Here is a 25,106-nt window from a genome sequence, read left to right as displayed (position 1 = left end):
GATGTCTTGGACTGCACTGCGAGCCACCGTCAGGAGGACATGAGGCTGGGCCACGCAGCACAGTTTTATTAATACACAAACAAGTTCCGCCAAGGGGCGCCAGTCAATGGGTACATAGACAGTTACAATGGTAGAAAAATCAGTCTGTAAAGCGGAAGAGTTGGATGAAGTGGCTACAAAACAGGGAAAATGGGCTGAAAACTTGGGTTTTTCATTGCAAGTCTCTTTGCATAAAAATTTTTACTTTCTGAATTAAATACATTGAGCTGCACAATCAAAATATATTTACAGTCATTTCAAATGGGCTACCAACATAGTTAATTAAAAAAAAACAACTTTCTCTTTTCTTTGCCTGTGTCTTTCCAAGATTATTTTAAATATGACTTTAGTTTCTTTTAAAAAATACAATAAGGAAATAATTACATTCATAACGTGAGAACATTTTACAACTTAGAGCCACGAGCAATTCATTTGGAATACCTAGAATGTAAAAACTAGTGTTGAGACAAAGTAAACCTTTGTTAGAAAATCAATTAAAAAACATTATCATATTAGAAACACCTTTGGTCCCTAAGAATTGTGAATTGAAGACCCCACTTTGAAAGAATGATCCAGTAGGGTGTGTGGGAAGCCGAGGTTTCCAAAGCCAGTATTGTCCCCAGCTACTGGCCCAGGGTCTCCCTCAAAACTAAGGGGTGGGCTTCCCGTGCCGGTGACGTGGTCACACCTGCTTCAACCTCTTCCTGGGGCTGAGCTGTGCAGATAGCACAGGAGTTTTATTGTTATTTTCAGTTCATTTCACAGTAGAAACCTGGCCTCTGGTGTGGTTAGGAGTAAGTCAGTGGGGACAGGACCCAGACATTCAATGACTTTAAAAATACAGCATGGATTTGAAATGTTTCTGGTTTAAAATTACTTTAGAAAAAGGAAGAGGAGGAGAAAGACAATAGTCAATCGTTTTGATGTTGCCACACCCATATAATGGGCCGTGGGGGTGTCCTGTCTGCTGGTGAGGGTGGCTGTGAATGGAGGACTCACTTGCTTGGCTCAGGTATCCCCAGAGCACAGGGTGGATGTCAGCCACAGGGCAGCCTTGTCCCTTGTGTTTGGGACACTCCTGCTGCTGTCTGCATGTGAATTCTAACCGGGGCACTGCAGTCCCCAGACAGTGGAAGCCTTCCTTGGTGGCCTGGGACATTGCTTTTCAAAGTGGATTTTCTAAAAGTGCCAATTCTCCAGTCCACCAGTGTGGGCTTCGTGACAAACAGGTGAGTGGACAGCTGAGGTGGACCTCTGGGTGAGGCAGTACCCGGGACCAAGGCATGCACAGGGAAGAGCCAAGACACTGACATGTGAGGCAGGGGAGCATCGAGGACTCTGGGTGATTCTGTGTGCAGTGGGTCCATCCCAGCTCGCACGCAGGTCCTCCTGGCACCTGGGATAACCTGACTGACCCGTGCTCACCCTTGAAAGAACACTGGTACATGAGACTGTGTGACGGATAGGGTTCACACCCGTGCTCCATCCAGGGACCACAGGAAGCCCACAGGCCAGCATGAGATTTGCATGCAAAGGGTTAGTTAGTGAACGGACAGAAAAGTGGAGGGGACTGTGAAACCTGATGACATCTTGCCAGTTTGTGACAAAAGTAGACCCCAAGAAACACTGTGGCCTCAAACAAAGAGAGCCCCCCAAAGGTGGGGAACCTCCCCTGGCCCAGGGACCCAATACCTCAGAGAAAGGGGCTGGCTCAGCCCTCTGCCCACCTGGTCCCACACAAAGCAAACCTGTGCCATTGATGGCCGGGGTCATGCCTGTGGCTTTGGGAGAATCATAGAATGGGAACACTGTGAGAATCCTGACAGGATGTCTCATGGGTGTCCAATATGTACATACATAAATTAAAACTATATTTATTGAACATTTACAAATAAATAACTTATTTTGAAGCAAATGCTTTAAACTAGCTTTCTGACCAAATCTAAGAACATGAAGGGGAACACAGGACAGCAGAACCCTGTGTCAAGATCCTTGCCTTCCCTGGGACCTACTTTATATGGCTCTGTGGAACTTACAGGATCCATCAGGGCTGAGGGAATTATAAGCCTAGGTTTCTTAGCACAAGATGTGAATACCAGGAGCCTGGAGCCTACTGTGTCTTCATCAGGACAAACTCATCTGAGGCTTATTTGCTAAACATGATGCTCCACTAATATCCCTGCTTCATTACAGCCGTCCCTCTATGCTGGCCAGAACTGGTTGTTAAGTTGGGCATGTTCTCCTTGTTTTGGTAACAATCAAAGCCTGGCACAGCTTTCCTGGCAAAGCAGGCTGCTGTCAGAGTGGCCAAAAGCGCTACTCTGAGATCCACAGGCAGCAGACGTCTATGGCAGGTCAAACTCTCTTTCCTTTTAGAGCACCAATGTCACACGAAATGATCACAGCTTCCTGTAATGACCCAAGGGGCTCCCCCAGTTGCTGCTCTGGCTGCATCCCTCCTCCTGGTCCTCTACACAGCTTCCCGGCAGAAGTTAGCACACACAGGTGCTGGTGTGAAGAATCCTCACTGCCCTGTGGAGGAAGGCACTAGAGTGAAGCACCATGAGAGCTGGCAAGTGGTTCTATGCTGGTCTAGTCTGAGGAGGACCTCCAGCTGAGCAGCTTCAGGCATCTGGTATGATGTCCCTGTCCACTGGTGACCACCTTGCTGCTCTTTGGTGACTCCAACAGCTGCTGCAGGGCTGAAGCACAGAGCACTGACCCTAACCATGAAGGCTGCCCAGAGAACAGGCCCAAAAGGCAGAGAGCCCAGAAAACTTTCCTCCTGTGTGTGCTAAGGACGTTCTGGGCTATGGTGGGAAGGCTTGCCTCCAGGATAGCACCAGCAAGTTCTCAGTCTAGGGAACAAGCCCATTGCCTGTGTATAACTTGCCCTGAACTAGTCTGCAGAGATGGTAACTCCTGGAAAGGTCTGGACAGTGCCTTGGAAGCCCAAAAAAGCCAGTTTGACTCTCAGACCCCTAGGATAGAGGATAGCCCCACCCATGATCTATAGGTTGCACATATTGACCATCTGAACTATCCAAGAAACCGTGCACAGAGGCAGGCAAGGGAGGCCCCCATAATCAGAACCCTGGCATGGGAGTGCACCTCTGATCCACAGCTTCAACTATAAACTGGAGGGAGGTGCTCTGGAAGGATTCATCTCTGTTCCAAGATGGTCCAGGCTTGACTATAGGTCCTCAAACCTGCTCTGTTTCCAAAGCAAGCTCTGGCCTCGATGATTAGATCCACAGGTAGATGGTGACCGTATGTCTCCAGGGCTGAGGAGCTCCTGCCCAGCAGCAGGGGAGGCTGGGGTCTCAGGTCAGGGGGAAGGACAACTGCTAGCCAAGGACCAAAAGCTCTGTGCTGCCTCTCAAAATACATCAGAAAATGGGAAACAGGGTCTCTGAAAAGTCCCTAACATCTAATCATAGCACATGATAAAGGGGGATGTTTTCTTTAAAAGAGAACAAACAAAAAACACTAGTAAGAAGAATGACAACTTTTCCATACTGGTGACAAAATGTCTACCCAAAAACCAAACCAAACCTTAAAAATCGCTTCACAGCACTATTCCTCATGGCTTCACCTCCAGTGACAAGGGGAAAGGATGGGGGCGGGGGCGGGGCTGGGGGTGGGGGCGGGGGGGGGGGAGTGCTGCAGAGACACAAGGAGTTCATGCTGTTGCAGAGCAGGACTCTCTGGCAAACGGTGTGTGTGTGCAGCTCTGGCTGCACATGGGGAAGGCTTGGGCCACTCCATCTCACAAGGGCACATGGTCCATGGGCTGCAAGCTGGGCTTGAGGTGTCCTCAGAACCTGTCCTCAGATGACTGCCCCATCTGCCAGAGGGTGCTTCAAAACAACTTGTTGACCCCTTTTGTTTGTTTTTTTTTTTTGTTTGTTTGTTTTTTTAAGTAAATTTGGACACCAAAGTCTTAAAGTAAACTTTTCTAAAGGGCACCATCATACAGTAGAGAGCGTGCACGCAAGCTGGCCAAGGGTCAGCGTCAGACTCAGTCCAGACTTCTGAAGTCATGCTCAGGCCACTTTGGGAGGCGCACATGTCACACTTGAGGCTGGTGGCAGGACGCAGTCTCTGTCTGGGTGCGGCTGGCCTCCCTCTAGGTCCCATTCTTCAGCTCCCACTCCTGGAGAAAAAACGCGTGTGAATGCAGGCCGTTTGATCCCGGCTCCCACCAACTTCCGTAAGCCACCATGGCCCTACCCTGTAGGAGGGCTCAGCCACAGACAACAGAATGCAGGCTTCCCCTGAACAAAGGAATTATCAAGCGCATCCACTTCTGTGGAGCCCGTCAGGGATAAACACAATCCAAATACCCGACAGGGGCAAAAAGGTCAACATGGCCTCCAGACATGGGACACTCATCAGGCTGAACGAGGAAGGGAGTGCTGACCCCTGGAACATCATGATCTCCAGGATATCATGTAAGTAAGGGCCACATATAACCACATAGTTAGCCCAAGGCAGTCAAGTTCAAGTATGGTGGGTACAGGGGCAAGGGAAGAAGGTGGTGTTGGTGTGTCAGGGACAGTCTAGGAAGCTGAGGTTCTGGAGGCAGACGCTAACGAGGCACACACTTGGAAATGTCCAGTAGGTCAGGTTGGCTCTGCTTATTTTCCAAGAACGTGAACGTTGGAAAGTGTGGATGGACGGGTGGGTGGATGGATGGATGGGTGGGTGGGTGGGTGGATGGACAGGTGGATGGATGGATGGGTGGATGGACAGGTGGATGGATGGATGGGTGGGTGGATGGATGGACGGGTGGGTGGGTGGATGGATGGATGGGTGGGTGGATGGATGGATGGATGGGTGGGTGGGTGGATAGATGGATGGGTGGATGGATGGATGGATGGATGGATAGATGGATGGACGGGTGGGTGGATGGATGGATGGGTGGGTGGATGGATGGATGGGTGGGTGGATGGGTGGGTGGATGGATGGATGGATGGACGGGTGGGTGGGTGGATGGATGGATGGATGGGTGGGTGGGTGGACACTCCCAGGGGTGGCGGCAGGCCCTGAGTGCTGCTCTCAGAACTGGTCCTCTCAGCACCTATTCTCAGCCACCATGGCGGTATCTGGGGAGGCTGAGATGGGGAATGTGGCCAGGCATGCTCCTTTGCAGAGTCAGGCCACCAGGCAAGCCTGCGGTGGCCCGTGGCCCTCCGTCACCTTTGTGTGTGTGTTTGTTTCTGCCAACAACTCCATTAGGGTTCTTATTTCTGCCAGTGTGGTGCCATCAGCCACTAATTACACTTGAACTTTTGACTCTAAAAATGTCAAGAGGCATTCCAATCTAGTCAGTATGTCCCCAACCCCAACCTCATGTCCAGGGGGGCCCCTCTGACACTAGGGCCATCCTGCTCAAGGCCACTCTTGAGGCTGTGTCAGGCCAGCTGCAGTGACGAGAGCCTCGGCACCTCCTGTCTGTGTGCTGGCTCCAGCTGGGCCAGAAGCAGCTACCCCCATCCTGTGCTGCAGGGGAACTGTCTGGAGGTGGCTGTGTCTCACACTGGCAGTCACAGGCTTCCTTTTTCTTTCGTGGCATGGTTTCTCCCCCCTCTTCTCTGATGGTAAAGAAACTGGGAGGGGGATCACACAGCTTCATTCTAACACGGCTCAGGCAAAATGGAAGCTGGCTATAGACTAAGGCCTCATGGATGCTCAGGGAAGCCACTGGAATGCCAGCTCAGTAACCTTCTTCCCCAACTAGCCATGGAGCCTTCTAGAAAGCTTGCTTTCTGGGGAAGCACACACACTAAGAGGCTGGGCAAGCACACTGCCTATCACCATCCCAGGATACCCAAAGAACATAGCGCAGTCCTTACCCTCCATGCAATCTGTCCTGCTGAAAGCAATGTGCTTCCAGCTCCTGAGAAAGGGGCTTGGACTGCTGAGTGAGACATAGTGCCAGCACTGTGAGGACTTGAGACAGTGCAGGGTGCATGCTCAGCCTCCTCCATCTCAGAACAGAGGGACACCCTCTAGACTCAGGTCTCATGCCCAGGTCAGCTCAGTTCAACCTACAGCTGCTTCTGTCACCGTGGATGAGAAGTGCTGGCTCTGGTTATCTGGAAATTATGCTTTGAGAATCCCTAGGATTTAATCATGGCACAGGTTGTTGGTGGCTCCTCTCCATGACTGCAGGAGAGGAGGGACCCTGGGCTGATGGCCAGGGTGTTGGGGACAGCCTGGAGAGAAAAATGCCTTTCTGGCTTTTTTTTTTTCTTTCTTTCTTCTTTGGAGAATCACAGCATGGATGTGAATCACAGCTAGGAAGAATGTTGTGGTCACTCAGTCACTCAGCCTAATCTGTGCTGCCCAAAGAAGGGCAAGCCCAAGGGGATGCAGTCTGTCCACTTGAGAGGTGACCTGACGGGGTTTCCGGTTTGGTGGTTGTCTTTGAACCCCAGTCCCTAAGGGTATGTGTGGGAGCTGGAAGAGGCTGAGTGCCAAGTGCAGTGGGGTTCACTTTGCGCGCGGGTACCCGGCTCTGCCAGGAGACTCACCTTGGCCTTCTGCAGCACGTGCCCACGGCAAGGGGAGCTGCCTGAGGATGGCTGGCTCTTCTTCAGGACGGCTGCACTGTTCACAGGCAGGGGCCCCTCAGCATCACTTGTATCACAGCTGGAGATGGGAGAATTTTCCAGAGTCCGATGTCGAAACACAGGAGACTGTTAAGGAGAGGAGAGCGCTGTGTGAGGGGTGGTTCTCGGCCACTGGCATTTCTCAGGGAAAAACAGTCTGGTTAAGAAGAAATTGATTTGGAAACGGGCAAAACTAGGAAGGACCACCACAGCCAGTGCCTGAGCACCTTTAGACGGTGCATCTAAGAAAGAAAAGCTGCGGCCAAGAGGCGGGACTCGGGGCCCCGCTCCTACCCTCATCGCCTCTCGCCTGTTCGTCCATAGGGTGCTTCCTAGGTTTGCAAATGTTTCCTGGAGCTGCCTGCTACTGAAAGGCTCAGGCCTGGTAGTAGAAGCTGCCAGTACCAGACGGCACTAGCTTGGTGACCAGGGACAGTGAGTGGCCCCCAAGTGGCACTGAGGGTCTGTGACCACTACATGATGGAGAGAAATTTCTGGAAAGCTTAAAATGAAACAACTTATCTCTTCAGCTGCCTTGGGCCTGACTTTGGCTTGCTGGCTCTTCTACATAGGATCGCAAACCGTCCTTTGGGAAAGCACGGCATTGTGGAGACCACGTTATCATCAATAACAGAGCACCGAACCACACTTGGGATGTGCAGGATGTCAGCCCAGAACTCCTGGGAGGGCTCCTGACTAGGGCGCTCCCGGCTCAATGCTTTGATAGCATGGATCTTCCCTTGGACATCAGAGGCAGCATTGGCTCTGGGTTGGTGTTGGTTGCTGGCGCAAGAGGGTGTCTCTGGGGGTGGCCAGGCAGTAAGCTGTCTGCGACAGAAGCACCTCCCCAACAAGCTGCTCTGCTGAGGAAGCGGCCTGTTACAGCTACACAGAGTGCTGCCACCAATGCCAGGAGGTGATGACAGCCACAGTGCAGAGACGGGACCCTCAGGAACGCAGCAGGCCGTAGAGCATGGCCACACAGGCCTGAGCCTCTGAAGGCCATGCTTACTTACTCCTGGCCAGGGGGCAGTTGGGAACAATAGCAAGTCCCAGCAGCTGAGTCAGGTGAGGATGAGGAGCCATGACTGAAGGTTAGGGCTCAGACTTGACAGGTTGATGTCCTCATGCCAGATTTGGGGGCACAGACTGTGTTACTGTCACAGCAGCTTCTAGAGACCCGGTAGCACTGTCAGGGAGTGCTCCTGGGGGTGAGTTCCTGCCTAACAAGCTGGCATCGAGTCAGATCTGACCATGCAGAGGAGAGACATGGATTCAGTACTGCCTTTAAATATTCTGTGAACATAAGAGAGGCCAATGTTTCCACACACTGGGGCACAGTAGAAACATTAGTCTGATATCACTCATGGCAGTGAGCGAGCTGCCTGAGAGACCACGGGGCACTTCCCTGGGTTGTGCCTTCAGGACACTTACCTGTGGACTCGATGTCCCCGACCTGGGCTCGATGGCCAGTCCTAGGGTGACGCCACCGGCCAAGGCCTTCTTGAGGCTCTCCTTGACCTCCGTCAGCTCCAGCTCGAGGCTGACCCGCTCCGCCTCCCTCTGCTTACACTCTTCCTCCAGCCTCTTCAGCTTGTCCTCCAGGGCCGCCTGGGGTTTCCTGCCTAAAATCCCAGGGACACATGGTCACCTCACAGACGGGCTGACAGAGCTGAGTTCTGCCAGGTCTTGCCCACAAGCCTGAGGGGCCTCACGACACTCACTTAAAGGGCACGGTGTCCAACGGGGCCCCTGACTGGGAGGTCTCAGATTCTACCAGTTACGTGTGGGCTATCGTATAAGCTGCTGTGGTTTAAAAAAACAACAGCAGCAAAAACATGGTCCATGTCTCTGTAGGACTTGGCATGCGTTTCTCTAGGGCCTGTCAGTTAACTTACTTATTTGAAATTTGGCGCGATGACCAACACGGGCAGGAAATGTACAGAGATGGGCAGAGAAGAAAACCGAGTCAGTGAGGTGGCCAAACCACAGGACACAGGGAGCCTGGCCTCTGAGGGACCGTGCTGTAACCCTTTAGCATCTGTCCCGTGCCTTGACACAGGCAGGTAGAGCAGCTGGTCAATGCACGCTCCCTCCATGTCACAGACTCGGCTTCCCATCTCTCCCAGGCCCCCTGATACTGACACCCTGCCCAACCCGCTCCCACAGACTATCCTAACGGGCCCACCTGCACCCCCCTTCCTGTTCGCTGCTCCCAAAATCACTTCCCGTAATCCAGACAGAGTTCAGTTCTGGTTAACTATGATGGGCATATACACCACTGAAGCCTCCTGGAAGCCAGCGCCCCACCCCCACCACCACCACCCCAGCCTTCCCTATGTGCTGCACATCTCCTGTTCTCAGCTGGCAGAAGCTAAAAAATCTAAAAAGTCAGCTGTGCCCCTGAGGGTGATAGCCAGGATCAGGGGGAGATGTCAGTTTCCATCCCAGATTGGGAGGTCTGGCAGGAGGAAGGCACAGCCTGGGCCTGGGTACCACTCATCTCCAGACACGGCTGCCCTGACAGCTGTTCCTTGCTCACTGTCCCTCTTTCAGGATCATTAACACAGTCTTTTCCCCTGGTCCCCAAACCCGGGTGCAGCCTTGCTCTCCCCAGGCCTTCCTAAGAATAGAGAGCTGCTTCTTCCCAGGCAGAGCCCTGAGAAAACCTCTCAACCCTGGGGGCTGCCTTCCTTCACAGAAGCCCCACAGAGTTACCTCAGACAAGGAACAAACCCTGCCAACCTTCTTGGCTCTTAGCAGCTGAGGTTGAAGTTGCTGGGGTCAGGTCACAGCCCTTGCCTATGGTGGCACTCACACCTCAACCAACCCTGTGCTGCCCTGGGCTCCCCACAAGGCCAGCACCCCAGGAGCCACGCCACCTTGCAGCTCACAGGTCTGGAGGTGAGTTGAATGACTCTAGAACTCCAGGGGACACAGGTACCCGGGCTATCAGAGCCAACCCCACACCTGCATTCACTTCGATGGCGGCCCTCAGGTCCTTCCTCTCCTTCCGGAGCTGCGCCAGCCTGTTCCGCAGGGCCTCTTTCCTCTTCAGCAGCTCCTCCTCTTTGGACTGTAACAGCTTGGCGTCTGCTTCCACCCGGTTCTTGCCGTATTTGTACTGGTCAGCATCTGCATAAGGAGCACCGAGAGTTAGCACAACCAGAGTGGTCAGGCTGCCAAGGCCTGCGGCTCAGCGGCTCTTCAGTATACCGCAGAGCTGCTCCGGGCTGGTCCTGCGGGGAAGGGGAGGCTTGGGGCCTACCTGCCTCACATCCTCTGAATACTGGGGAATCCTTCAGGGCTCCTCCCCTCAGCTCTCAAATGATTGCCACTAAGGGTCAGAGTGAAGATTCTGCACCCTGGGCAGGCAGTGACCTGGACAGTTTGAACCTTCCAACCGATAGATACAATCTAGAGTCATCTGGAAGAGCATCTTAATGAGGTATTATCTGGATCAGCTTGACCTAAAGCCGTGTCCGTGAGGGAGTATCTTGGTTATTAACTGAGGTGGGAAGACACGCCCTCAGGGTGGGTGGCACATGAGCTGGGCCCTAGGATGTGTAAGAGCAGAGAAAGCTGGCTGGGTACTAGCTATCAAAGCAGGTGGCCATGTATCTATTCTCTCCGTGTTTGACTGTGGATGTGAAGTGACTGGCCGCTCTAAGTCCCTGCCTGACTTTCCCGCAGTAACGCACTGTAACCTGTAACCTGTAACCTGTGAGCCAAATGAACTCTGTCTTCCCTAAACTGCTTTGGTTGGGGTATTTGTTACAGCAGAAGAAAGGAAGCTAGAGCAGTGTATCTGTTACCATCAACAACAACCTCCATTGGGGCTGGAGGGATGGCTCAGTGGTTAAGAACACCGGCTGCTCTTCTAGAGAACCGGAATTCGAGTCTCAGCACCCACATGGCAGCTCACAATTATCTGTCACTTCAGTTCCAGGGGGTCCAACACCCTCTTCTGCCCTCCTTGGTCGCCAGGCACACACAGGGTGCACAGATATACACGTAGGCAAACACACGCAGATAGTAAAATAGGACAACAACCACGAACCTTCTGGAGTTTATGTAGTCCTCTCTATGTGCAAAGCCTCTCCTCACCCCCACTTCTGTTCTTACAAGAACACCTCACCCTGGCTGGAGGGAAGACATCTCCTTGGCCTGAGATTCTGGTCTAGAAGAAGCAGATAGGGAGAGCTTCTCCGCTGAATGAGAAGACAGAAAGGCAGTGTGTGGAGCTTGGAGACCTACTATGTAGAGGACAATCTTGGAACCCTGTGACCTAGAACAAACCTGTGCCCCAGTTTCTCCTCCTGTGAAATGGGGATAAGAGCAGCTCATTCACAGGCAGCTGTAAAAATTCAATTAATATTTACAAAGCACTTAAAGTAACTCTCCAAATGAGCCCTCTATAAATAGCTGTTACATTTAATGAATGAACAATGAATAAGTGAATAAGTAAAAACTTCGGGGGGCAGGGGAACCCAGCATCCTGGCTGCCCGCATATCAGTTCACAGTGTTGAATCCAGGCCCCACAGTCTCTTCAGTCTGGCCTGCAGTTTAAGGCTACAGTGTGTTGTTATGGGGAAGTCACAGCAGGAACTTAAAGCAGCCAGCTGGGAATTTAGGAAAAACCTCTCTGGAAAAGATGCCGAGGGGCTGGAGAGCCTAACGTGACTGGCCAGACCCCGCTGCGAGGCTTCCGTCCTGTATCACTTCCAGCTCCAAGGGTGCCCCTCTGCCACCCCACCTGCCCCTCTGCCATGTCAGTCTGTTTCGAAGTAGAAGCCATGGGAGGACAAGGGCTGTCGTGTGAGTCTTTGAAAGTAGATGCATGTCCCTAACACAGATAACTGTGTGCTAAGATGCCTGGGATAGAGTAGACACTCACAGGTAGCCCCCATGACAACCAGAGATGACTGGCTCATCAGAGGCTTGCTCATGCAGTACCTGCCCACCATCACTTCTTCCATAATGTGCCATATTCATGGAGATTTGTGAATTTTCCATGTCCATTCAGCATTACCACCCTCACCAAAAAGATCCCCATAGACTGACATTGCCAGATCTTCAGCCCAAGGCTAACCACCCTGTCTTGTGAAGCCAAAGCACTTCCAGAAAATTCCATGCCAAACTGTACAAACTCCACTGTCTACACTAATATGCCCCCCAACAAACCTACAGATGACAGCTTATAAATTTCCCCCCATTGGGTCCCCACGCAATAAACTCTATACAACTGTAATGCAATTGGCTGAACTCTGCAAAAGCACAGGATGCAATTATTTTTCTCTTTTGTTTCCATTAGATGTCACCAAAGTTAATAAAACATTCCCTACAGAAGGTCCCACCAGATACTGGGATAAATCATCCATAAAATAAAGCAAGCAGAGGGCTGCAGAGAAATGCCTGGCTGAAGGAGCCCACGTGGGATTTAGATCTTGCTTAACAAGGCATTTTAGGCCGACTCATCCCTCTGGCTCCTGCACCTCCCTGAATGAACAGCACTAAGAACAAGGGTGTGAACACACCCAAGGCATCGGGGAATGGAATTACAGAGAGAGGGCCAAGGGAAGTCGGTGACAATCAGGAGGCAGCCTGACGGGCCCCTGGCCTGCCTATTTGAGATGCAGGTTTGAAAGCAGAGGCACAGACCAGTTCCTGTCAAGAATGCACAGGGTTCCCTGGGGCTGAGGCGGTCAAGTGTTGCTGAAGTCCCAAGGCTCATCCATGCTTTGACTATGGAAAAAGACAGCCTTTCTGCGCCCTTGTGCACGCTGACTCTAAAACAGAAGCCAGCATGTGCAGGTCTGAGGCCTCTCCCTCCTGCACCAGGTAGGTGTGGAGGACCCCAGGCGAAGGTAGCTAGCTTATCTACACTGTCCCACAGGCAGGTCTACCAACTGCATGGCTGCAGACTGGAATGCTCAAGTAGAAATCCCAAGTGACGGTGGCTTGTCATGATGTGGCATGGACACTTCCCTGCTCAGCTCCGCTGATGGAGGAGCTCCAGGACCAGCAGGGCCCCTTGCAGCCCCTTGGCCTGCTTTTAGAGCTGGCATGATCTTCTCACTACATCCTCGGCCACAAGTGGAAGGTCCTGAAGGAATACATCCCACCAGCTGACTGGCTGGCTGAAGGGCGGACCACCCAAAGCATGAGGGCAGGGCAAACACAAACTCAAGAAGCTAGCACACCCAAATTTAGCTGCAGATGAAGGAGAGCTGCTCAATCCAGGGTGGGCGGCCTATGTCTCCCTCTGTTTGGTCTGCACAGTTGGCTCTCAAGTCCGAAGGCCTGGCCCGTGTTCTAGCTCAGTGGCTGGACTGCTGCGAGACCTCTGGCTGTCGTGTTCTACCCGGGGTGCTTCCCTCACTTGCATAATGGGGTGCATGGCACCTACCCTGACAGCACAGCTATCGGAGGTCAGCAGGGCTGGAAGGTGCTGGCTGCTGTGACAGGAGCCTTCGAGGAGGAAGGCAGCGAGGCCTCCTGTGCCCTTGAGCACTCAGGGGCTGTGCTTTCAGTGCCCAACAGCACCCCCGCCACCATATCAACCACAGTGGTCGGCCGTTTGCACATCTGACAGATGAAGGGGCTGCACTCAGGTGATGTGACTTGTCAATGGTATCCCAGGGACATAAACTGGAGTCTCCTGGACCAAAGCCCCAGTGCCTCATGGTTGAATGCCATACCAAGTAACCAAGCAATAGTCCCAGCGGCTGGGTTAGAGATCCTAGCCAGTGGAGTGTGTCGGGGAGGAGGGATGCACACCCCAAGCCCAGCAGCATCTCCTGCAGGAGTGGCTCAGCCAGCCTCAAGCTGACAAACTGTACCAAAGCGGAAAGCACGGAGCCAGAGGGGAAACTCACTTGATGCTGTCCGTTTCACGCCACCTGCAGAGTCCACCTTTTTCTGCTGGCTGCTTGGAGCCTTCCCCTTTCCAGGAAGCCCATTAGATGCCACTGGAGGTTTTTTGCTCTTCAACTGTTGAAACACACAGAGAAAATTAAAACTAATCAAACAAAAGCACCCTTTGGCCTGAAGTTATGTCTTTTAGTCTTTGAATGTTAAGCACAGCCTACCAGCACGGGCAAAGGGCAAAGGGCAAAGGAAACAAACCCAGGTTCCAGCTGATGGGCTTCTGTGATGTCCCTATGACAGCTGGGAGCTTCCGGCACTGAAGCCTGGACACCCAGGACTGCCAGGAAGTCTGCAATGGGAAGGATGCTATGTTTCTGCCGGGGCCTCAAGTGCTGATAAGAAAGTGGCTCTGAGTGACCATGCATGGGTATGCAGCAGCAACCTCCGAGAGCCTGGGAACCTGTGTTTCTAGAGCTAAGTCGTTTTCCCATTACTGGGCTGCTTCTAGGGGATGGGCCTGGCTCTGTAGGGAGGTTCTTGCCCTTAACTGAGTGATACAGGAATGGGATACATAACCTCATTTCAGACCACTGATGGGTCTAGGGAAGGATGCAAGAGACATATACAGAAATAGCGTAAACATATACAAAGCCTTGATTAGATACAGGCTTTAAAAAAAATTCAACAGTCTCCCGCTCACTCTGCAAGCCACAGCTCCTTATCTGTCCGGTGACACTGTATGCCAGGCAGTGAGCTCGATATAGAGGGAACTTGACACCTAGGCCCTGTCATTCTCCCCCCTAACTCCCACTGCCTGCCTCTCCTTCTGTTCGAGGCAGTGTGGGGCTGCATACAGATCTAGCTGCAGTTCTGGCTTGTCATTCAGGGAACCCTGAGCCAGCCCTTCAAAACTTCCTGAACCTCTGTTTGCTCACTTAAAAAATGTAAAGACACTGGCACCTCCCACAGGACTCCTAATGGCACTGCACAGCCATGCACAAGATGGCATCCAGGAGCTCTCTGAGTGTGCGGCCTCACCACCCACAGGCTCCTAAAAGAATGGCCGCACAAGGACGGGACAAGCAGAGGCACTAGAATTCAGCCTGGGACTGTTTCCTGTTTGAAACAGAAACTAGACTGAGGAACGGTGGCAGTGCCACACCGTGCATCGTGTGATGCCTGCCTAGGGAGGGACAGTCCAAATGCACAGGTGGCACATTTACGAGGCTGACCAAAAGACAACGATGAGACCAGCCAATGGATAGAGACACAGGTAGGACCCATGGGCCAGGTCTGGTGGGGATCCTCGTAACACTGGTCGAGGCCAGAGGTGCTCACACTGGTCCCTCAGCGGTCCACACCCTTCAGACTTCCAGAGTCAGACTCTCCAGGGATGGCATCTGAATAATTGTGCCTGACACATTATAGAATTGTGCAAGCCTTGTGTGTCGGTTCTGACAACGCAATGTCTGGAGGTGCCACAGTGAGTCACCACTACCTGGAAGCCTGGACCTTGCCTGGTGTCTGTTATTTTCTCACAACTACCCAAAGAATGGAATGGAATGTGGAAAGTCTGGCCTCTTGCTTTTTCTCAGAGTGTTCTTAAATGAGGCACCAGGACTCCAGGCAGAACATACAAAATGCTTAGGCTAAAAATTCACGAAGGCGGTTAGTGTCTGCTCTGAAATGTTGATGCATGTCACAGGGAGTGGGCGAACAAGAGTTCAGCCACAAGCCTATTTGTCACCCAGAATCAGAGCCCTCCTGTCACACAGGTGCAGGGCACATGTCATATTCTCCCAGAAAACACACTGGCTCTCAGAATAGTGCTGACCACATTTACAGACAGGAACTAACCACTCCCTGGGGGCAACCCTTGCTCACTTATACACAGGTAGAATATACTAGAGAAACCTGCCATTCCAGAATCTTCTGGAAAGTTGCATGGCCTCTCTTCATAATCTTTGACATAATTCTGAAAGCGCACTGGGAAATTCTCCAGGAGTTGTGTTGGGGGGAGCCAGACAAGCTGGGAGCTGGTCATAAATGTCTCTCCAGTCCCTCAGTGGCTAACTGTGAATTAGGCTATGGTTGAAGACTGTGACACTTTGGTATGTGAGAGGTGAGTACACACACGGCCATTGCAGGTCCATTGGTGATGTCAGGGGGTTTGGGAACGCAATCTGTACCTGGGAGTGCGGCCCGAGAGATGCCCTCCCCACAGAAGAGGTGTTAGTGACAGGTGGGGAGCAGGGTGGGCTGCAGGAGGTGGGGGATTTGTAGTGGTTAGAGGACAGCCTGTCAGCGGGTGTCCGAGACGCCCTCCGGTCAGCAGGAGAGGAGCGAGCAAAGATTGTCGGCGATGGCAAGTTATCGTAGAGGCCCGCGTTATCATAAAGCACCTCTTCCGCCAGGCCTCTGCTCCCACAGCCAGGAAAGCCGCCATCCATGTCCCACTGCAACACATACAGCCTGTTCGTTAGTGGCCAGACGAGGAGAGAGAAGGTCAGCATAGCGAGATGTTAGCAGCCCCCAAAGCTCTCATACACACATATGGCAGACACAAACTCCCACAGCTCTGGGCGGCTTCATAAGGGTCCCTTTGCCTTTGGAGTAATGAGAAAGGTTTCTCTGTCCTTGAACCATTCCAGAGTCATTAGATTATGACCGTTCTGTTCTGTCTTTCAAAATGAAGACTGCTGATGCACAGGAAGTGAGGTCGGGGGAGTTGGGCAGACAGAGCCTGGGGCTCTCTGCTGCACAGGAAGGCATGTGAGATCACGGTCAAGGGCCATGGCACGCACCTGCTGTGCCCCGGACACACTGGCTTACACATCACAGAGTCCACTTAGCAAACAGGGGAAACTGAGGCAAAGGCAGCTCACACAACTGGGGAAAGGCTGAGCTGGGCCGAGTCACGGCCACACACTGTGCTGTCATGGAACCGCAGACTCTGATGGAGGAACATGACTGCCATCAAGGACACCCTGAATTCATCCATGCTGCCTTGTGGCCAACAAATCCACCATCAAGGTCGCCATAATCTAAGTGCTACACTTAAGCATCTGGAAAGATTGCCACGGCAAAAAAGTCTGCTGAAGACAGAAGTCACGTAATCACATAATGCAGGATGCCTCAGACTTCGATGGAACAATGGCATTATGCTAGCAGAGGACCTGAACAAAGAGTTAACAGTTCAAAGCCGCTTCTCAGGACACAGGGACTCCGGAGCACTGGAAGGAAAGCATAAAGAAACCCCAAACTCTTAACCACTGCCAGATCCCTTTAGACTTTAAAGGTCTTTGTAAATTGCCCTGCATTATAAAAGGAAATATTAATTCATATATTCTGCCCATTTCAGCCTGTTTTTTTTATGTTCTCCGTGCAGCGCTCCTTCCTGCCAGACTATAATTACAGCCTTTTGTTATAAAAATAGGAAAGGCCTAAAATCCCAGGGTGGGGGTATCTTCTTCTGCAGCCACATCAGTGTCTACTTTTGTGATGCTGGGGACAAGCGAACAACCTAAAACAACACAGAAAAGCCAGGATCGAGCATTTCAGTGACAGCCACACAGATACACAATGGCCTATACTTGACTCTCATTTTCCTAAAATAGCAAGGATCAAGTCATGTGGAATACTCAGTAAACAGTGACGAAATCCCACAGAAGTTTCTAGAATAAGAGTGAGTATGTGCCTTCCTTCTCAAGGAATCAAAAGGAGTGCAGAATGAACCGAACTTTTATAGGGGAAATAATACTGACACTCTGAGCATTTGGTCATAAAGTATAGACTTTATGGAACTCAGAAATGAAGACTCCAAAATGCAGTCATGTGGTAACAGAGGCCTGTACACAGGAAACAGGCTGAGGAAGCCTGAGCAGGGAAGCCACGAGGAAACAAAAGGGCAGAACACACGCACACAGGGCATGATGTCTCAGCTCCTAAAGCCCAGCACATGGGTGTAGGGAGGATTCCTTAGCACAGAGCTGTTTATTTCCAAACACACATGAAACCATGGGTGAACCTGGGGAGAAGCACTGAGGGCACCTGAGCCAGCCAGTGTCTGGACCGCCCAGGTGACTGGGTCCCTGTCTGGAGGGCCTACAGAAGGCTGCTGAGCCACAGGGAAGGGAGGGCAGCTCACCCTTGAGGGGAGCCTAGATTCTGGAGTACAGGGCCCATGCAGTGATGCTGGGGCTGTACGGATACAGGGAGGTCACAGAAGCCAGGCCCCACCTTGACAATAACAAGAATGGGGATGAGGGGACCACAATGACACACAGGCCGGGCTGAGAGCCCTGCACACAGCGCTCACCGGGCATAGCCCCTAGAGTAAGCACAGATCTGTTTGCAGGGCTACAGGGCAAAAGACAGAGGACACCAGGTCTCCCAGGGTCGCCAGAATACTGGGGAAGGAAGGAAGAAGATGGGAACAGAACGGATGCAAGTCTAACGTTGAGAAACTCTTAAGACACGCTGGCTCCTCTCAGCACAAGGCTTCCCACACACGCTCTGCCACACCTGCTCACCACATAGGCAGGCCCAGGCCTGACCACCAAAGGTACACAGTACACAGCCATCAGCCAAACAACAGAGACCCAGCAGCGCTCTGCTAATGACCCAGAAACATTGGACAAAACAGAAAAAAAAAATAAAAACTACGGATAGACGGACACACAATGACGCTGCCACAAAGCATCCCCACATGAGAATGCTCCACACCAGCCATGCCAGGAACCATCCAAGTGTGCAACAAGGCAGTCACTCCAGGGTACTGTCTCTGTCTGATGGCCGGATGGTGGCTGCAGCTGTACTGGGCATAACTAGTCAGGGGAACTTACACTGTGTTGTGTCTGACTGACACAAGTTGTAAAACCGAATATTCTTTCGGCTCCATTTACTTATTCTAATTTAATCCTCTATCTTCTAGCCAGTGTCTCGGGTGATGAGATGTGCGTGATGATGGTAACAGGAGAAGACGAGCTGTCTACTAGGGATCACATGACCGCTGTTCGTGTCAGAGACCAGGGTTTGGGGGAGAAGTGGTACAATTCCCAGTCTCAGCTCACTAGGATGGAAAACTAGGCACTGCAGGACAGAACCAGCTAGCAATTTGTCTTCTAACAAAACTGACCATTGACTCTGGAAGGACACTCACCGAGCCGTTGACACAGGGGACATCATCGTAGTGTAGTGCTGTCCCGCTGGGGTGGGCGTAGCCGTTGGAGATGCTCCCCAGGTATGGGCTCGTGGACACTGCCCGCCTGTTCATAAAGCTGAGAGAGAGAAAACATGGACACGCCAGTTAATCAGCAGGGCCTCTGTGAACCTTGATGTACCAAAGGCTATGTCAGGCTCAGAGACAGAACCCTTAGGACCCTTAGAAAGATGTTCATGTCATCTCCAGGGACTGGAGCCAGTCCTCACCCAGAGCGAAGACAGGCCCCAGCACAGACTATGGATACCATGTATGCAGATATATAACAGCACCTACAAGTGGAGGGGGCCAGACAGGTCCCACTATTTTCACATGGCCAGGGAAAACATACATCCCGGGAGGGCACAGCAGCTCTTTCTGATGGGCTGGTCCTCTCACAGCAATGAGCCAGTATCAACCTGTCTGCAGAGTCTGGCCACTCCCAAAGGCAGGCCTTCTGTGGAATGTGTGTGGCTGTCCATCAAATGCTCACTGAGCTCTGGCAGCCACACAGCACACCTTCAGCTGGCCCCTGATCTTCTGAAAGCCCTGAGAATAGCCATGCGCAGGCTTCAGAAGCCTGTGCTGCTGCTATACGTATGACGTACATGCTTGGGTCTCGGTTCCTATACTTGGCCAAAGCCCCTAAATCTTGGGATTTCCTAATGATGATGGGAGACAGGCTGCCTTTGTCCATCATAATGAGCTGCTCACTACCCCTGGAAAGTCTGAAGGGTTTGGGGATGGGGGTGCTATATGATCAGTCAGAGACTTTCAGCTCCGAGAGGGTGGAAGAGCTTCTGGATTGGAGGCACCAGGAAGGCAGTTCATCCAGGAAGAAGCTGTACCCAGGGAAGGTGTTCACTCTGGGAGAGCACTGTATCCAGGGAAAGTGCTACACCCAGGGATGTCACCATCCCTAGAGAAGGCACGTACCCAAGGAAGCTGCCAGATCCAGGGACAGCACTGTACCCAGGGAAGAGGTGGCAGCTCCTGTATCCCATAGCTGACCCTCTGCCCCTCCTCCCCAAGAGTTAGTTCCATGCTGGTGGATTCCTAACACACACCTAGCAAACAAACCACTTCCTGGGGTCTAAGAAGTGTCTGTGGGGGTTGTAAGAACCTCAGATTAACACCTGCTCTTTAACAAACACAGATGACAAATTGGATTTGTGAATGACGTCTGAAATGGACAGAGTCCTGGGGCCAGAGCTTTTGATCTTCAGGGCCTGACACTCTGTCCTGGTGGACAGTGTCAGAATTGTCCTACAGTGGCCCCCTGCTGGAGCCACAGAGAACTGGGGTATCTCCCGGTGTGAGAAGAGCCCATACCTGGTGGCCAGAGGTGGAGACAAGAGTCTGCACATGTAGAGAAAGGACAATTTGTCTCTCCTTCCCATCCATGCTCCCCAGAGAGCCAGAGCACACAAACCCTCTGCCTACCACTACCCAGAGGCTTCAAAAGTCACCAAGAAAAATCAAGAGCAACACTGTCCAGAGCGGACTGCATTCACCAGACTGCAGCTCCAACCCCGACTTCTCCAGCTTCCTGCTTCCCAGCCTGCATGTGTCAGGACTGCTCAGGGCCTCTTCAGCATCTTCCACTTCTCCACTGCCCCCCTCCCACCCAGGAGGCAGCTCTTAGGAGTCTCCCGCATGCACCAGAGGAGACTCCCTCTGCAATGCTGACTTTCCTCCTTTTGTATCCTGACCTAGCCTGTTCTGTACCTGCTCCCCATCTGCCTCTCCCCACCAGAACACAAGTGTCTCCAGAGCACAATGGAGGAGCAGTGGGCCGGACTCTCGGGGAGCTGGGCTTGTTTTAGGAGAACTGTGAAAACCCAGGAAGAAAGAACCAAGGGCAGCATTTTCTCCTAAATGGGGAAACTAAAATCACATAAAGTTAACTGACAAAGCATCTCTCCCCAAACGTCATTTCTCTGAGGAAAGTAGCTTGGGGCAACACAGCCAGCCACCTGTGTGGCTCTGCACATCCTAATGGCTGTGTCTCTCACAGTGCACTGCTGCCACCTGCTGGAAGAAGCTAGCAAGCACGGCTCCTCTGGCAGATGCAATGACAGACTTTTTAGTTTATGAACAAAGATATAATTATCCTATACTTGATCTTCGTCAAATCAAGTGGAGGAAAGTTAAAGTCACGGGAAGGAGAAAGTGCAAGAAGGGAAGAGTCATTAGGCCACTTGGGAGATCCTGCATGTTTCACATACATGTTTAAGGCGTTGACTAAAAGACTCAGTGGAGGACGGCAGGACAGCTAGGGTGCCTGCACCTGCTGGTGGTGAGCACACCACTGCCGAACACTCAGCGCTGTCTGTGTGTTCATATAGCTCTTCCCTCTGCACAGCAGGGACCTCATATTTGCTTTGTGGCGTCAGATTCTGGCACCATGCCCAGCACTCAATACTTATGCACAGATATCAGGAAGGATCGAGAACAGTCAACAAAGTACAGTGGGTACACTTCTGCTCCCTTCAACGGGGATGCCCAAAGGATTCAAAAAGCATATACACACATGTCCTCATTGGCAGAGGCCTTCTCCATTGGCCAAAACATCCTAAAATTTACAGAGCGGGCCAGAGCCAGTAAAGAGAACTCATGCAGAGCCAAGAGTCAGCAGGGGGCCTACGTTCCCCTCTAGTGGTCTTTCTACAATAACTTTCAGCCAAGTGTGTAAGTGGAAAAGAGGCCAAATCTAAAACATAAGGACATCCTAGGGAACGCTGCATGTAAATGCAGAGACAGGCAGGGACCTGAAGATGGTGGCCAGAAGGTGGCTCTCCCCACACTGTCCCTCTTCAGTCAGGCAGAAGCATCATTACCACCACCACGTTCTGCTGGGCCTGCAATGGGCAACACTTGTGAGATGTCCAGGGGAAGTGCCAGGGCACTGTCCTGTCACGTGACCCACGGTCTTTGGTCAGCCTCAGGCCATGTCCCAGTGTCCAGCACCATCCACACTCTGATGTGCCACTCTCCAGGGAGAGTCCTGCAGGGTTTTTGTCTCTGCTTCCTGTTCCTTTTCAGAACATTATTACCTTCTTTCCTTCAGTCAGACACAATTGCTGATAATTCTCATAATCGTTTGGCAAAGAATCACCACATGGCTGCCAAGTTATAAAAAGCGAAAAATTAACTTAATCCCAGACTATCTATCGCCTTGGCAAGCTACCACATTTTGAAGGCTGTTTCCTTGTTCAGTCTCCTCTCTGTTAAGTTTTATGGGAATGTTTGGCTAGAAAACTAAAACATGAAAATTAACTTTATTGCTAGCTAACATCCCTAAAAAGATTTTAATGAGGTAAAAAAAAAAAAAAAAAAAAAAAAAAAAAAAAGATTCCTAGGCTAAGTTTATGGCATACGCCTTTTTAATGAAGAGTTTGAAACAGCAACCTGCATCCTTTCTCCAAGCTGTGGCCACCCCACATTTGGTTCAGATTAAAATTCTGCTCAGTTATAAAGGAAAAGCTGAGCTGTGTCCAGAGGGAAATTCAGGGTTTCTCCTGAACGTGGTGATCTGTTTGCTGGTTAGAGTCCACATTAAGTGAGTTTTATTTGGGGGATTTTAGTAACTTCCACATAAGTACAGATAACAACTGTTGATCTATCAAGCTGTGGAGACCTCACAGTATGAGGTGCCCCGCTGGAGTTCCAGCCTTGACTTCAGTGACGGGCTGTGGTGTGAAACTATAAGCTGAAATAAGCCCTTTCCTCCTCAAGCTGTGTTTGGTCACCATATTTTATCATAAGAACCCTAAGATATCTCTATACCCTGTCTTAAAAACTGCCTTATTTGTTTTCTTGATGTTCAGATTTTTTTAGATCTATGCATCTTCTGGATACTAACCTTTTGTCAGATGTTTAAGTGGTAAAGTTTTCCCCCGGTTCTGTAGGCCGCCACATTGCCAGAATGATTGAACCTTTGCTGTACAAAATCTTTTTCATTTAAAATAGCCACATAGGAGTTGGGTAGTTTGTAAGGGACTGCGGGGGAGTGTCCCAAGAAAGGGGAGATAGGATATAGAGTTATAAAGGAGAACTAGAACAGGAGGATTAAGTGGGGAGGGGGAGGGGAGGGCAGAGCTAAAAGAGGGAACATGGGAGGGACGACTAACAGTGAAGGCCTTTTGAAAAGCCATTTGGAAACCCCCTACACTAGAAGCTTCCTAAAATACATACAAAGAATTTAAATGGAGATACCATACAGGGGGAGACAATGTGCCAACTAGACATCTCATGTCACCAAGTAAAACCCCCAGTTGCAGGAATGGGTTACATCTTATTGAGTCATTGGCCAAAGGGGTCCCATAGTCACCCCAATGTTACAGGCTATTGCCAGTGCTACTGGTTATTTCCACAACCTGATGGTAATGTCCTATTGCTGAAGATACCACTTACTTATTCCATCAAACCTGGAAAAATAGAGTTAATGCCCTAAGAGAAGTTTTACCGCTACTGAGTAGTGTCCATAGTGCTGGGAGGTACTATACACACTACAGGAGGAGAAAAAAATCATTAATATAACCCAGCTACAAACCCCATTGACCTACAACAGCAATCTGTCTGCATACTGGTGTGATAGTGGCACAAATGTTATGGTAGTAACCAACCACTTTTTTTAATTGACATTAAGGCCCCATTCTATGACATGGAACTCATACCTACCACTGCTAAAGTGGCCAAGAACCTGGGAGTAAATAGGTTTTAAGGGAAAACCTCAACAATTATTCTGCTAAAGGAATATAGCAATAAAATGACTCCTAATGAAATACTGCTATATCTAAAGACCAGAACATTGCCAAACCCTCATCAGAGAGTCTGCTTCTTACAGTAGATGGTAATTAAAGCAGGATCATCAACTGGACAATGTGTAGAGAGTGAGAGACTTTGGAGCACTCAGTTATAAATGGAATATTTTCACCAAACTTCCCTCAAGGTTCATAGATCTATGAGGAAGAGGAGACAGAAAAATTGTAAGAGCCAGAGGTGGTGGATGACTCCAAGGAAACTGTCATCCAGGCACAACAGAATTGATCCATGTATGAACTCACAGAGACTATGGCAGCACACACAAGATCTGCACAGGTTTAAACCAGACAAAACCCCAGCATGGAAGAAAAGTAGATACAAGGTTCCACCATGAACCAAGAGCTATTTGTACCGGGTATGGTGGAGCACACCTTTAATTTCAACACTCAGGAGGCAGAGGCAGGTGGAGTTTGAGATCGGCCTGGTCTACAGAGTGAGTTCCAGGGCAGCCAGAGCTTTGTAGAGAGACCCTATCTCAACACCCACCCACCCCCAACCCCAAAATAAGCTATTTGCAGTTGATACCCACTAGGAAAGGGAAAATCCATGTTCTCCAATGGAGTGTCAGCAGGCATGTCAACCACATTCTAGGCCTGGCCCTACGCCCAGGAATAGTTGCCAACACAAAAAGGACCCTGGGTGGTTTTGTGTGTGTGCTTTTTTGGTTATGGTTTGGTAGTTTTGTCTTTTGGGCTTTGTTTTGTTTTCTTTGTTTTTTTTGTCTTTGTTTTGAGACAGAGAGAATACAAAGTTGAGTGGATGGGAAGATCTTGGAGGAGTTATGGAAGAAGAAAGAATACAATCAAAATATATTGCATAAAAATATTTTAAAGTACTTCATAAGTGTTAAAAAAAAAAAAGAGGTCAGATACAAGGATTGACCTATGTGTCTGAGTGCATTTGGACACGTCACAACTGGCCCAGGATGCTTTGTTCAGATTTCCTAGTGTTTAGGGACTCGTGACTGGTGTCAGATCTTCTATGAAGAGTTCCTGCCCACTACCTACTGGATTTGAGCCCTTCCTACTGTCTTTCAAGGTGAAAACAAGGAATTTAGAAATGGCAGCCAGGCAACCCATGGGCAACTCGCTGCCTGGAAGTTCTCCTTGTGTCTGCTGTGTGGCTCTTCACCCCTGGGCCATGTAGGGCTCACTGTGGCACTCAGAACACCAGAGCAACTGAAGTCCTCCTAGTCCAAGGTCACCCCAAATACATCCAGCATTCCCGACTGTCCCTGTGTATGAGGGGGATGCATGCCAGGGGCACAGCACTGTGGAGGACCCTGTTCATCATCACAGCCTGGACAACAACGCACATGTCAAAACGTCGAGAAAGGAGAACACATCTCAGGTAGCATGGAAAACACTTGGACCTCATGGGACAGCTGATGATGCTGAATGCCCGGTGCTGCTGAATCCCCCATGATGCTGACTGCCAGCATGGGAACTGCTGCTACAAACCCCCCATTATTATTGTGTTCAGGAAGCATCCTGGCTCAAAAGTGTGCTTTTGCACAAAGTAGCATTATTTGTCACAACTTAAATTTAGAAAG

The 25,106-nt window shown here is 50.8% G+C and overlaps 1 protein-coding gene across 4 annotated transcripts in view; it reads right to left on the bottom strand.

Annotated features, from left to right (window-relative positions):
* Positions 1 to 25,106, bottom strand: part of Afap1 (actin filament associated protein 1) — a 116,865-nt gene continuing 91,759 nt past the window's right edge. For 2 of the 4 annotated variants that reach the window (XM_028882323.2, XM_037208875.1), the window contains exons 12-18: positions 18,689 to 18,806; positions 15,717 to 15,983; positions 13,536 to 13,650; positions 9,627 to 9,791; positions 8,091 to 8,281; positions 6,579 to 6,743; positions 1 to 4,195 (exon numbers count right to left, since the gene is read on the bottom strand). In XM_028882323.2, the coding sequence (XP_028738156.1) occupies positions 4,169 to 4,195; positions 6,579 to 6,743; positions 8,091 to 8,281; positions 9,627 to 9,791; positions 13,536 to 13,650; positions 15,717 to 15,983; positions 18,689 to 18,806 (1,048 nt within the window). In that variant the 3' untranslated portion in view covers positions 1 to 4,168. The remainder of the gene's footprint in view (positions 4,196 to 6,578; positions 6,744 to 8,090; positions 8,282 to 9,626; positions 9,792 to 13,535; positions 13,651 to 15,716; positions 15,984 to 18,688; positions 18,807 to 25,106) is intronic. The other 2 variants (XM_037208877.1, XM_037208878.1) reach the window with 2 other exon arrangements.

This window comes from Peromyscus leucopus, chromosome 10, assembly GCF_004664715.2.
Source record: "Peromyscus leucopus breed LL Stock chromosome 10, UCI_PerLeu_2.1, whole genome shotgun sequence".
Taxonomy (NCBI): Eukaryota; Metazoa; Chordata; class Mammalia; order Rodentia; family Cricetidae; genus Peromyscus; species Peromyscus leucopus.
This window is presented reverse-complemented; position numbering and strand designations above follow the sequence as displayed.